Source organism: Tripterygium wilfordii, chromosome 4, assembly GCF_013401445.1.
Source record: "Tripterygium wilfordii isolate XIE 37 chromosome 4, ASM1340144v1, whole genome shotgun sequence".
In the NCBI taxonomy this organism is placed as follows: Eukaryota; Viridiplantae; Streptophyta; class Magnoliopsida; order Celastrales; family Celastraceae; genus Tripterygium; species Tripterygium wilfordii.
In genome coordinates, this window is record NC_052235.1 from 1,338,198 (window position 1) to 1,351,108 (window position 12,911).

The 12,911-nt window shown below is 37.3% G+C and overlaps 2 protein-coding genes across 5 annotated transcripts; one reads left to right on the forward strand and one right to left on the reverse strand.

Annotated features, from left to right (window-relative positions):
- The first annotated feature begins 39 nt into the window (after nucleotides 1-39).
- Nucleotides 40-2,187, forward strand: LOC119997160 (two-on-two hemoglobin-3). Its single transcript, XM_038843998.1, has 4 exons — nucleotides 40-331; nucleotides 554-684; nucleotides 1,640-1,784; nucleotides 1,876-2,187. Exons 1-4 carry the CDS (start codon nucleotides 195-197, stop codon nucleotides 1,973-1,975), a joined length of 513 nt encoding a protein of 170 aa, XP_038699926.1. The 5' UTR covers nucleotides 40-194; the 3' UTR covers nucleotides 1,976-2,187.
- Nucleotides 1,873-12,553, reverse strand: LOC119997156 (protein ANTI-SILENCING 1-like). 4 transcript variants are annotated; one of them, XM_038843992.1, is made up of 13 exons: nucleotides 12,339-12,553; nucleotides 11,927-12,015; nucleotides 10,969-11,375; nucleotides 10,211-10,379; nucleotides 8,685-10,084; nucleotides 7,200-7,226; nucleotides 6,928-7,020; nucleotides 6,548-6,626; nucleotides 6,277-6,367; nucleotides 4,864-4,969; nucleotides 4,539-4,655; nucleotides 4,350-4,430; nucleotides 1,873-2,619 (listed from the first exon to the last, which is right to left on the reverse strand). In XM_038843992.1, the coding sequence occupies exons 3-12, from the start codon at nucleotides 11,311-11,313 to the stop codon at nucleotides 4,377-4,379; spliced, it is 2,481 nt and encodes an 826-aa protein (XP_038699920.1). In that variant the 5' UTR covers nucleotides 11,314-11,375; nucleotides 11,927-12,015; nucleotides 12,339-12,553; the 3' UTR covers nucleotides 1,873-2,619; nucleotides 4,350-4,376. The 4 variants fall into 4 exon arrangements, with proteins under 4 accessions (XP_038699920.1, XP_038699918.1, XP_038699917.1 ...); XM_038843990.1 differs by lacking the exon at nucleotides 1,873-2,619 and adding an exon at nucleotides 3,243-3,578 and having other exon boundaries at nucleotides 4,367-4,430; XM_038843989.1 differs by lacking the exon at nucleotides 1,873-2,619 and adding an exon at nucleotides 3,243-3,578.
- Nucleotides 12,554-12,911: the final 358 nt, after the last annotated feature.

The window sequence follows — 12,911 nt, forward strand, 5'->3', positions numbered from 1 at the left end:
CAGAATAAAAGCAGTCCATAGTTTCATTGAAACCGTCCAATTGGTTTCTTCTTTTCCGCCCTAGTAGGCGTTGAAGCCACGCGACAAGCACGATGCCCTTCAGCCCTTATATAAAAGAGTAAAAGACTAAAGAGGGAGCGAAGGTGGTAAGGCATCTGTCTCAAGATTCGCTTTTGGTCAGCAGCATAGCAGAGATGCAGTCACTGCAAGAGAAGGCCTCACAGTGGAGTGGAGTTGACCAGGCCGATGCCTTCGCCATTGACAGCACCAACTTGTTCGAGAAACTCGGGCTCCAAACCTTCATCAATCTCTCCACCAATTTCTACACCAGGTAAAATATGTACGTGAATTGTTATGTGTATGTATGATTTGTGGTTTCATTCATTGTAATTCAGCTCAAATGTTGAAAAATGTACTGTATGTTATTTGGTTAGTGAAGATTGATTGATGAAATCTTTTCAGTTTAATAACTTCGATCACTTGATGTTGAATTTGGTGAGTTGCTGATTAGTCTTGGTATGGGTGGTTTGTGTTGCTTGTTATTTGAAATTAGGGTTTTTGATGACGAAGAAGCGTGGTTTAGGTCAATTTTTGCAAATTCGAAGAAAGAGGAAGCGATCCAGAACCAATACGAGTTTTTCGTTCAGAGGATGGGAGGACCACCTCTGTATTCTCAGCGGAAAGGTTTGGCAATCAATTTTCAAATTGTTTCAATTCCTTAGCGTCTGTTTTTATTTAATTATTGCTGCTAAAATCCATACTTGGTTGTGGCCTTTACCCCCATCCATTGAAATAATTTAGATAGTTCTACTGATGTTTCTTCTTGCCAACATGAATATTGGGTGAGATTGAGAAGCCAAACATGTGTTTCTGATCTTTATTCCATATTTGTCCTAATCAACCACTGGCATAAGTGATTTTCTTCAATTAATTACACCGCTCCAATTGCACTTGTGTCCAACTGCGGAATGTTGTCTGTATGATCAGTCTCATTTGGCTGTTATGCTATGCTATAGTAGCAAATATATACTAAGCAAGCAATTCGTTTGGTTGAGAAACCAGAAAAGGAACAAAAAGTTATGTACTTGGTAGGTGAATATACTCGTAGAGCCAACTTATTGGTCCTAACCAGTGTGTGACTGTGCGTGGACAAACAAAATACTTCGTCAACTATAGTTCCAAGAAATCTGATTGTATGTAGACCATCTTGTTGTTTGCAAATCGTAAACTAATCTTGAAACCACCTGAAATTATGATCATCACAAAAAGTTGCAAATGGTAGCCTTTTTAAGAAAAGTCTCTTGGTTTTAGCTAGGGTTTAGTTCTGGTTGAATAGAAATTAAAACTGCATGAAGTTAACTTCAAGTAGCAGAATTTCTCTGCGATTTTGGTGGGTGCTTTACTTCGGCTCCTAGGAGGCCTTGAAAGCCAAAATCCTTACTGATCTTACTTCTGATTTATTTAACCTTAGGAAGAGAATCTCTGACATTATTTGCATCGCAAAGTTTTTTAATCTTTTTGCTTCTCTTCCACCCCTTTTGTATTATCGTGTTACTACTGAGGTATTTGTTGCAGAGGGTAAAAGGTATTTCTAACATGGTTTTTTTTTTTTTTTTTTTTTTATTTTGATTATCGGTAGGCCATCCTGCCTTAATCGGGCGTCATAAACCATTCCCAGTCACTCATCAAGCTGCAGAGAGATGGTTGCATCACATGCAGCAAGCATTGGACACCACTCCAGACATTGATGCAGACACAAAAGTCAAAATGATGAATTTTTTCAGGTGCATAATTAACCAAATTTCTTCATTTCATTAATTTGTTGTTATTTTCTCTAGATTCATGACAAACTATGCATGTCCTTGTGTTATGCAGGCACACTGCATTTTTCCTTGTGGCTGGGAATGAACTGAAGAATCAAAACCAGCCAGTCTCGTGTAAACATGGAGCCAGTAAGCCAGCTACTGCAGTGTAGTCTTGACAAACTAGATTTACTCATTCATTTCACAGAGATACCATCAGTTATCCAACCTCTTACAGTATTTATATTTGCATGTAACTGTACTTGTTATGTAATCCTGAATTGGGTACAATGCCATGTTGTGCGATTGCAAGGTATGGAATTCATGAACACATTAGCAGGATGCTAACTTATAATCAATAAATTTCTTACACTTTGAGGATGCAGAATCCTATTCTTGTTCCATCAACTTTTCTGTTTCTGGCCCTATAAGTTGTCGCGGGAGATTTATCTTGCAAACTAGTTATACATGGTAAGCACACTACTAAAAAGAGCAATTATTAGTGGTCTTGGCACACCACATCATAAGTTGATGGTACAGCAGGATTGCAAACTAGTCATCTTCATTGTAACTTGAACCAACACAATTCTATTTGTTATGCCAACCGTGCAAATTTTCAAAGCAGAACTAAACAAGTCACTTCTTTCGTTGGGTGAAAACTCAGCTTCATCAACTTTGTCAACCACCAATGCCAACGCAAGCACGCAACAGATGCTGTTTCAGATCAACAGAAGTACTGAAAATGGCCATGCCGTCTTCAAGCGTCACACATTCAGTATCAGAGTGAAAATCCAATATCGCATGCAAATACAGAAGCCTGTTCGCAATGACAAAATATCGACTTTCAAATAGACGATAATGATACAAAGATCAACTGTGAGCTTCAAATGGGTCAACAAATATGACACCACTGGAAAATTTTCTCATATTCTTCGGTCTGGGTGAGTCCACATCAATCACCAAGCCAATATAGTATGCTTAAGCATCACATTTAATCATGTCAACAAAAGAACTTGATCAAACTAAGACATAACCTCATCAAAGGGCTAAATGACCCTTAGAGCAATTTCCAATTTGCAAAAAAATACAAGCCAACCCTTCATTTGGCAGGTTCCAGTTATACCAGATTAAAATCATACTAGATCAATCCACCACAACTGAAGTTTTATTCATCCCTGCAAATATTTGCATTGTAGGAGGAAGTTGGAGTCATAAACAATGGCCTAGCTGTGGTAGTAGGAAAGATGTTGCTAAAGGTAACACACTTGAATCAAGACATAAAAGGATTAACCTTGTTTCCAAACAACCAGGAGCTCTTCCTACTGAATAAAATCAGGAAAAAAAAGGAAAAAAAGATTAATTTAGTGACTTCCCCAAACTTAAAAAGGGTTGACAGGTGAGATGTAGGAGCCATAGGGTAGAGAATATGCATGGTTAAAAGACCAACAGATACCATAAGTCCAACTTATATAATTAACATATTAAATCACAGTTTAACATATCATCTGTATCAAAAACAAAAGGTGAATCATAAGGCGCACATGAGATGACAGACCAGAGACTTGACATCTATCTCGGGAGTAACAACCTAAAAACTGATTCCAAAACATATATACATGCACTCGCCAAAATTTGATGATTCCATGTGACAAGGCATCCACCACAATCATCTGTCCATTTGTCTCAGCAACAATATCATCCAGTCAAAGAGCAGTAGAGCATTTAAGATTACTGTGGTTGTCAGATCAAAAATTCCACCAAGCACAGGTACACACACTGGACAGAAAGAAACATATCATACTTTTGTCAATCCATCAACCATTTCTGAAAGAGGTTGACAAACAATTTACAATAGACTGAATACGCAATAACATGAGCTTCTTCTAAAAACTGTCAGATTCAAAATGTTTCACTTTGAGAAGTATGGCTGTATTTGATAACAATTATGCACTATCAGTAACACATTGCCTTATCTTTCCAAGGAAGTAAAAAGAAAGAAGGAAACAGCTTAAACTAGAATGGAACTTTTTCCTTGCAAAAAAAATAGAAAAAAACAAAGAATGGAACTTTTCAAGAGGAGTTGCAACAGAGATCTAGACTGACACATACTTGATAAACAGTTAAAATCCTCCAGTTAAGCTATTTCATTAACCAAACAGTGTAGTTACAAAAATGAATTTTAGCCTAAAATTGAACTTACACTGCAAGTTAGGGTTGCCCATTCTTTTTCACAAAACCATGGCTTGTGAGTTGGGTCCAAACACTTTTACAAATGTTAGTTCCACTTTTGGAGGTTTCAGGATTAAGCTTTTCTTTCATTCACTATGACAGTAGAAACTGCTTGGAATAACATCAATAACACCATCTTCTGTCCCAAATAAATTTGGGTTGACTACATGAACTCAAAAGAGAAGTTACTTGTAATTGGAGCCCTCCAACAGCAAATAAGAAATAAATTCTTTCTTTCTTTATTTTTCCTTTAAATAAAATTAAAAATAAAAAACGAACAAAAGGAGTAAAAGACATCTTGTTGCGTTGGATACTGACCGTATCAGCAAACGAACCTTGCAAAGATCATAATCTTAGCTTGAGATTGGACTTCAATTCTTCCAACTCCTTTCCTTGTCCCTAAAAATTTCAAAAGGCCCATTGTAAAAACAAGAAAGGAATAAAAGTAAAAAATAACAAGCTCCAATTAGTACTAAGCTCGGAAGAATGTTGGAATCAGTTCAATGCCTGTCGCAACTTCTTCCAAGAGCAGTCCCATCTTTCCTGTAGTAAGCACCATTCCATGGCCATATCATATTCAAGGGTGTTAGGCTGAGAACAATGTGAGGTAGATACAGCTTCTTTCTGGCAATAAATGCAGCCGGGAGATAACATTAATAAGAATATACTAGCTTAAAAAACACATTTACAAAAGGTAAAAGGAAAAAAAACAAAAAACAAAAGGTTAACTTTTGTAAGTTCGCCAGTGTGTGAACTGATGCATGTGCGAGACCATGTGCATGCAATACATCTGCGTTTGTGCAAGTAAGTGAGAAAGGAGTAGAAACTGCACCATCTCTCGTTGCATTTGGGCTCTAAGTTTATCAATAACAAGATGGCCAAAAAAGGTCGACTGCTTTCCTTGTAAGGAATGATTCACAATTCTGCCGATGAGAGGCCTGCAAAATACACATAATAGTAATAATTAAAGAATCATGTGATGGCCACTTGGTCCAGCTGCAACATTCCCACTACGTTAACCTAAGGGTCAAGAGTTCAAGGGCCCCCCCCCCCCCGGGCCGCCTATTATTGGGCATTACCAACAAAAAAAAAGAAGCAATGCGGCAAGAAATTCAGAAAGCAAAGACAGAAATGGTTTAAAGTTGATACATCAAGAGAAGAAGGCAGGCTGCTTCCTACTGATCAAACAAAGAACAAGTCCACAATGCTATGTAACAGGTGAAATCATTCACTAGTATCTAAGCTTCAAAGTTCAAAAGGATCAGATACAAATGGGTGAGCACCATAAAACTTCCGAATCGAGAGCCACTGGGACAGCAAAATGGCCATTCTATCAAACACCAATGTATTTCATGCTTCCACAAAATAAAATTGCTCTTCATATTTAAATGGAGGGGGGAAAAACAGAGAACCTATGTGAGAATATCCGTACAGCACAGCAAACCAACGATTATTGACTTATTTCAGTACATTTTGTGCAAAGAAGCAAAGTAAGTGAGGAAAAGCCATTGACAAACCATACAGGAGACACACATGTTCCACACATTAACAAAAAATCCAAGGATCCTATCAACGGCCAACAAATCTAAGAAGAAAAGTAAAAGTGGTCATGAAGACAGCGTTTCACATGAGAAAAGAAACCAATATTCAAAAAGCAAGTTGTGATTCAAAAACAAACTGACAGTATGAGGAAAAGAATCCAAGACGAATATGTCCCGAAGGACCTAACCTCTAGCTTCTAGAAGCTGAATGTCAGAGCACTGGATTCATACAGATACTAGGAAAATGTATGGTGCTTAACATAGCAACAAGAGTTATGATCACACAGATAGTTTTCTCTTTTTTATTCCTTTTTAGAACATTGTGCACTATCAAGAAGGCAATGCATGCAATGCCCATCCAACAATGAGGGGACATGGAGTGACCATCACAATTAATGCCACTAGAAAGCTGACATGTCGAACTTTGGTCATGAACAGAATCACATTGAGCAAAAACAGGCATGTAAAGATAGCACCGGGCTTCTGATTTACTTACTAGGTTCTTATTAAGTGTGATGGTTAAAGAGGGATTCTGACCTTTTTTTATTGCAAAATTTGGAATTTGAAGGATTGAGCCGTCTATGGGAAAGCACTTTAGTTCGACTCAAATGTCTATAGGAAAGTAAAATGACAGAATAGCAAACATGGAAGAACCATTACAATTGGCCTTTAAGGACCCTAGCTGATTGATGTTGTACACGTACCTCTCATTAGATAGCAAAAAGCAACCCTTATCTAATTTTGTAACAACTGTCTGTGCTGCTTCGTTTGTTTTGAATACAACAAGAGCTTGAGCTGTGCATAACAGAAAACACCATTATCGGCAGTGCAGAGAATGAGAGAATGTCATGTATATATTTTTCATGTGCTCACAAAACATATCGAACTTTTGTGATAAATAATCACCACATCCTATTGTCTTGTTCAGAAAAGAAAAGGAGTACTTTACTACTAAATGCACCCTCTAAATCATACCAGAATGAGGACTAGAATATGCAGTCCGCTGAACCATTTTAGTTGTGCAACGTGTCTTGAAGCCATGCCAAACTATATCCTGAAAAATTATCACCAAATCATAATGATGAAAGGAAAAAAGAACACCAGAGAAACAACGCAAAGGGAAGTGATAACTTAAGATGAAAAATATAAGAGAAATGCATTTCACTGCAACTTTAACAATATTATTATAATCAATGAGGGAGAAAAGGTGAAGATGCTAGACAACAACGCAGTTCATTCAAATAAAACTATGTCAAAATTCGTATTAATCTATATTATAATGCACAACAAACCACAGTCAATTAATAAAGCAATTAAGCGTATAAGGAAACTACAAAATTTGATGTGAGTATTACCTCCACCTCTACTGAAGTATAAGCTGGATCCAAATTTTCAAGCAGGACAAGAGTTCCTTGCTTATATGAAGCTTGCATTCTTTCCTCCCAGGGCTGATAACATATAAAGAATGGTACGTAAGTCAAAAAATTCTTATTTGATTTCTAAATCAATGTCATTTATAGTTCTTACTAAAAGGTAGACACTCAAAATGTAAAACATAAACATGAAGCTCATTCAGAGCAAATATAATAAATAAAAAGAATAATATAAGTGACAAATGAATACTTACAAGTTCTTTGAACCATTTTCTTCTATCCTGTATTTTTTAATAAAATGAGAGAGAGGAAAAGAAAATGTAAGAAATCAATCTCATCTTAACTGGAATATTGAATTGACATCAAGAACAGGAATAGGCATTAGAGACATGAACGAGGAGAACCTTCCAAGTTATCAAAAAGACATCAAAAGAGCATTGCTAAAGCAACAATTGGCTTCAAAGAAGAAGCAAGTTGCTTTGAAAATTATTTTAATAGCCGGATGAAACATGCATCATATGGCGAAGATTTACTTAACTCACCCCCCCGAGCCTAGTAATAGTCCGTTGTGGCCTTTTCACCCAAGTCCTTCAGGCCACACAGATTTGTTCTTCTGGACCCTTTGGCCCCAAAAACGCATACACTAGGTTAGGAGATTTGGCCTTCTTATATGTTGAACTTCACATCCTCTCTAGGCGATATGGGATTCAGAGCACTGCCCACCTTTACTCGGTAGCTCGCCCACTCCGTGGCTTTTGCCTTACCTTCTGGCTTGCCACTCAAGCTGGGTGCGACAATCTCCCCCACCCCTTTGAGGCCCACACCTCCAACCCAGAGCCTCAACTCTGATACCAACTTTAACAACTTTGCTCTCCTTGAGCCCAGTGAATATAATATTATTCGCTTGAGTGCTTTAAGCCTGCACGAATTTGTTATTCTAGACCATTTAGCCCAGAAAACAAGTTCGTCAGGTTAGGAGATTTGACCTTATTTTATAGTGTACTTCCCATCCTCCCTTGGGCGATGTGGGATTTAGAGTACTGCCCACCTTTACTCGGTAGCTTGTTCACTCGAGCCGAGTGCAAAATTTATCCTGGGAATGGCAATAAAGCGGGGTGGGGTGGGGTGGGGTGGGGTGGGTTTTGCCTTTCCCAACCCATTAAAATTGATCTTGCCCCATCCCTAGGCTTATTAAGGCACAAAGTTTGTCCTATCCCTAGCTCTATTACAAGGTAGGAAGTTTACCCATCCCCGCTCCATTTATAAGTCTCCCATCTCGTTCATGCCTCGACTGCAATGATCTTAATACTCATCTTTTTACTCTTTTTTTTATTTTTAATATAGATATTACTAGATATTACAATAATTGTTATTGACTTATAATAGTCTTGTAGTTGCAGACACGTTTTCGGACTATTTACATGTTTTCAATGTTACATATTATATGTAGAATACTCAAAATATATATTAATAATTAATATCTAACCGGGGCAGGGCAATCATGGGGAGGGGCCGGGCGACCAAAAATCATCCCCAACCCAACCCTGCCCACTTACCCGTTATTACAACATTTCCCTGGCCCAAGTGACGTGGTCGACAGGGGGTTACAGGGAAACTCGGCCCATTTCCATCCCTAGTTTATCCTTACCAAATCCAACAAAAAAAATATTCACAATAAAATAAAGGGAAAGAAACAATCAATTGCAAAAGATAATATAAATCCTTGATATACAACTCACAGCATCTGGTCTTTGATTGACTTTGACTACTTGACGATCAATTGTATTTTCTTCATCCAAAAGTTGTTTAGTAGATGCTTTAGGCAACTTTCCATCACGCATCTCATTGAGTCTTGGCTTCTCGATCTTTGTATTTTGGGAGACTACAACCCTTTGAGGATCCGCCATATTTTCTTCCCCCAAAGGTTGTCTAGGAGATGTTGCTTTAGGCAACTTGCCATCACTTTGCACTACAAGCTTCTCCTCGACTTTTGGCTTATTGGACAGACGATTCTCGGTTTTCGAAAGTCTAGATTTAGATTTTTCTTCAAAAGTAGAAGCAATTTTTGTAGAGGCATTCGCATTGGGACCATGACCAAGCTTCTTTACATGATTCTCATTCTTTTCCTCAAATACTTTCATGGGATTGTCAAGCTTTGGTCTCTTAGATGGCCTATATTCCAATATATCTAAGTTTGTAGTAGATTTTACTTTGTTTTCATTATCAAACTCATTAACAATTACTTTACAAACTTTACCCTGATTTCTGTTGCAATCAACTTGAAAGGATGATGTGGCTTCATCATCTATGTTTTCTCGTATATCATAATCCTTCTCGGCTACCTTCACACCCACATTAGATGAAGGCTTTTCTCCAACGGAAGATAAATGCTTAATTGATGAAGCTTTATGCTCAGCATTTTCATTAATATTCAACCTTGTATTTGTTTTCTCACCATAAGTATTTCCCAGCCCATCGTTAGTCTTCATAACATCTCCTGAATGTGCACCTACACTAGAAACCTTTTTAAGGAATGATTTATGTGTATCCAATGAAACCTTCAGATCTTCATTTTCTCTTGTTTTAGACTTCAAGGAGGTCTTTTCACTCGGGATTTTTGCCTGTGAATAGTTCCTTTTGTCAATTACAAAAGACTCCACGTACACACTAGAACCACAATTTTTTCGAAGTGTAGACTTCTCTTGAGCCAATGAATCCAGATCTGCATTTTCTTTATCTTTAGAATTCAAAATAGTCTTTTCACTCGAGATTCTTGTTCGTAAATTTCTCGTTTCATCAATTTGAGAAGACTCCACACATACACTTGAACCATGCTTTTCACCAGGAGTAGACTTCTCTTTAGTCAAGGAATCCTCCGTCTCCAAAGGTCTGCATTCTTCAGATGCGTCCTTGGTCGATGAATCCCGTGTCTTCAAAGTTCTGTGTTCTTCAGATGCGTCTTTGGATAAAATCGCTGTTTCAGTCCTTGGTACAGCATTCCCACTAACTTTATTTTTGTCTGAATCAATTTCCACACCATCAGCCCTTGGTGTGGCATTCCCACTAACTTTTTTTTTGTCTGAATCAATTGCAACACCATCAGACTTCCGAAGATCCTGTCTGTTTAATATAAATCTAACTGCAATGATTAAAGACGCAGCAAGCTTATAAGGGATTCATTGACCAAAGGAATAGATAACTGAACAGAAACAAACAAAAGACTAAAGACCATAAGGCAAAATAACCCAGGGGAAAGAAAACATACCTTCAATCCCAGCTATGTTTTCTTTTATCTTATCTGAAATTTCACAGAGGCCAACATCAAAGGTACGGTAAAATACAAAGTCAGCCAACTGAACTTGTTCATCTGAAGATGGTGGATTTCGCTCATCCTTTGAAATGCAAACAACATTGCACTTTCCAGCAATTGCTTCCTGATTGAAGGATACAAAATAGAAAACTTGATAAGAGGGCTTGTACGCGGTTGTACCATTGCGTCAAATATGAGATACCACTAAACATAATTCTCAACGTCATTATCATTAGTTTACATTATCAAAACAGAAATACATGAGCTGTTTAAATCTGTGAAGATGTAAGACTTCAAAATAAGCATTTCAGAGTTCATTAGCAATTGTTTCATAGATTGAAGAGTTTTAGATAAATTCATTAATAAAATATATTTTCTGTGTTGTGGATTACATAAATAGAAACATACCATAATCAAAACGATGCACAGAACATAAATTTGTAATATATATTCAAACTTATATGTGATGATGCATTTACGAAATACAGAGGTGCATAAGCCAAAAACTTAAAAACGTAATGAACGTATAAATTCGTTTCTCAGAGAAAAATAACTAATAGATCATAAGCTTTTGTCTCATTAAAATAGAAAAGGATCATAAACCCAAATATCCCATAATGAGACCAACCCATTCAACAAGTAGCTGCTAAGGATGATAAACATTAGTATACTTCAAAATAAATATAAATGAATATAGATCAAAATTCAATTACCAAAGGATTGACATTTGCAAGGCCTACGCCTTCACCAGATGCCAAAAAGAGTTCATTGTCAAGCGGTACCTCAGCTCCAAGATAGTTGAGTATCTCACAAGGACGGAAAAACCAAAGAACCTTGACCCTCCTTGTCTTGTCACTATTCTCCCATATTTTTATAAGCTTACCAATAAATGGCTCAGATTCACCTTCTTTGTAAAGATAAACGCAGTCATAGAGAGTATACTCGATATTATCATAATTAAATGACTCATAAAACCTTACATCTTTCTTTTTTCCACCAAATCCTCTTTTTTTACCCCATCTGAATTCAACAGTTTCCCCTTCATCCACTCCTCCCATTCTTTAATTTGGACTACCACACGGTAACAGAGAAGCAATGACACACGTTGGAGAATATAAACCTGCAACAGATCAGCAGTAAATTAATTTTAGCCCAAAAAAAATCTACAGTGTATTGCATCCAGACAAAGTAAAATATCTTTAAGGCACTGATCCACATGTAAATTTTATAAACTCTCTAAACGGCACGTGCGCCATTCACATAATTATTTCAAGTTAGCATAAACAACGTAAAGGAAACCTAATATTCTTTTGGGTGTACACATGTCTATGAATGTCAACCAATTTCAGAAAACAGCCAAGTGACGTATATCCTATCAAGACTCCGCGCACATACACAAGGCTACTTACAGAGTACATTCAACACCATGAGAGAATCATGACAATCCTTTCCAAGCAACGAGACTACAAGAGCCAACCCTTTTCTTAAAATAGAGTATGCCCACATTAATAGATGTGATGACGAAGAAACAGAACTATAAACCAACCCACGTGAGTATTACATGGAAACATAATACTGACATTATATGAGATTTATACACAACACCAGTTTGCTTTATGGGTCTCAAAAAATTGATTTGGTAGAAACTAAAAGAAGAAATAGTGATTATACCAACAGAATAAGCCACGATTTGGCACACAATACTCCTGGAAGCCCTTGATTAAGGCCAAACCAACGCAACATTGATCCCGCAGATCATCCTACAAACCAAAGAAATTCAAAAGGCTAGAAAACAGAAAGAAAAACAATAGAGCAGAGTCACCTATCAGAAAATATCTCACTTCACCGAGACAACAGTCGTGTTTCAAAACTATTTTTAGTGAAACCGATCAATAAACCGACGATGAATTCAGGCCACAAACTAGGCACGTAAATAACGATTAAAGTAATCTCTAAACCTTGAACAACCTAACAAACCCTACCTCCGTCACACTACCCCAAGGAAATAGGCAATAGAGACAAAAAAAAACAAAGCAACCATACTCATGGTCGGAGAGGGAAGAGACATGGCGGGAAAGCTTACAGCATTTGGGAGAGAGATAATAAGGCCTAGGAGAGCAGTGTCTTCTTCCCAAAACCCTAAAATTTAATTGCCCGAGAGATCCCTGTTCTCGCCTAAAATTTAAAGTGAACTTGATTTTTGATTAGGCTTAACAAAATTTTCGAACTTCGAAGCCGCGATTTTATACTGGGCTGTACAAAGAAGTTCACGTAATTTTCGGATTCTTTCTGTTTCTGTTGCGGAGAAGAAGCTGTTATATGTTCCTGTTTTACAAAACATAGCAGGCTAGTTCTGCAATTATGGGCCTGCTTAGCTCGTTTTGGGCCTCAGAGATAATCTTGGTCTCGTAGTCGTAGACCTGTTCTCGTGGGCCTGGTATTTTGGGCTTAAACTGTTATGGCTCGTACTTGCGGTAATTTCTTTCGAGTTTTCCAATATAAAAATAAAATGGGATCTTTGATCGTGGATAACGATTCGATTAATGATAAAGAAAGAGGACTCTTGAATCAGTTGGCCACCTTAACAAGAAAAAATGGTTGATCAAATTATAGTTGATTAATAGTAATAGTAATATAATATAGCCGCAAATCAGTA

Excerpts from the sequence above, each read along its gene's own strand:
- LOC119997160 (XM_038843998.1), top strand. The coding sequence starts at position 195 with ATGCAGTCACTGCAAGAGAAGGCCTCACAGTGGAGTGGAGTTGACCAG. Across the intron at positions 685-1,639 it reads TCTGTATTCTCAGCGGAAAG|GCCATCCTGCCTTAATCGGG; the intron begins GTTTGGCAATCA and ends GATTATCGGTAG. Across the intron at positions 1,785-1,875 it reads AAAATGATGAATTTTTTCAG|GCACACTGCATTTTTCCTTG; the intron begins GTGCATAATTAA and ends TGTGTTATGCAG.
- LOC119997156 (XM_038843992.1), bottom strand. The coding sequence starts at position 11,313 with ATGGGAGGAGTGGATGAAGGGGAAACTGTTGAATTCAGATGGGGTAAA. Across the intron at positions 10,085-10,210 it reads AAACATAGCTGGGATTGAAG|TTAGATTTATATTAAACAGA; the intron begins GTATGTTTTCTT and ends TAATCATTGCAG. Across the intron at positions 4,970-6,276 it reads TTTTTGCTATCTAATGAGAG|GCCTCTCATCGGCAGAATTG; the intron begins GTACGTGTACAA and ends TGTATTTTGCAG.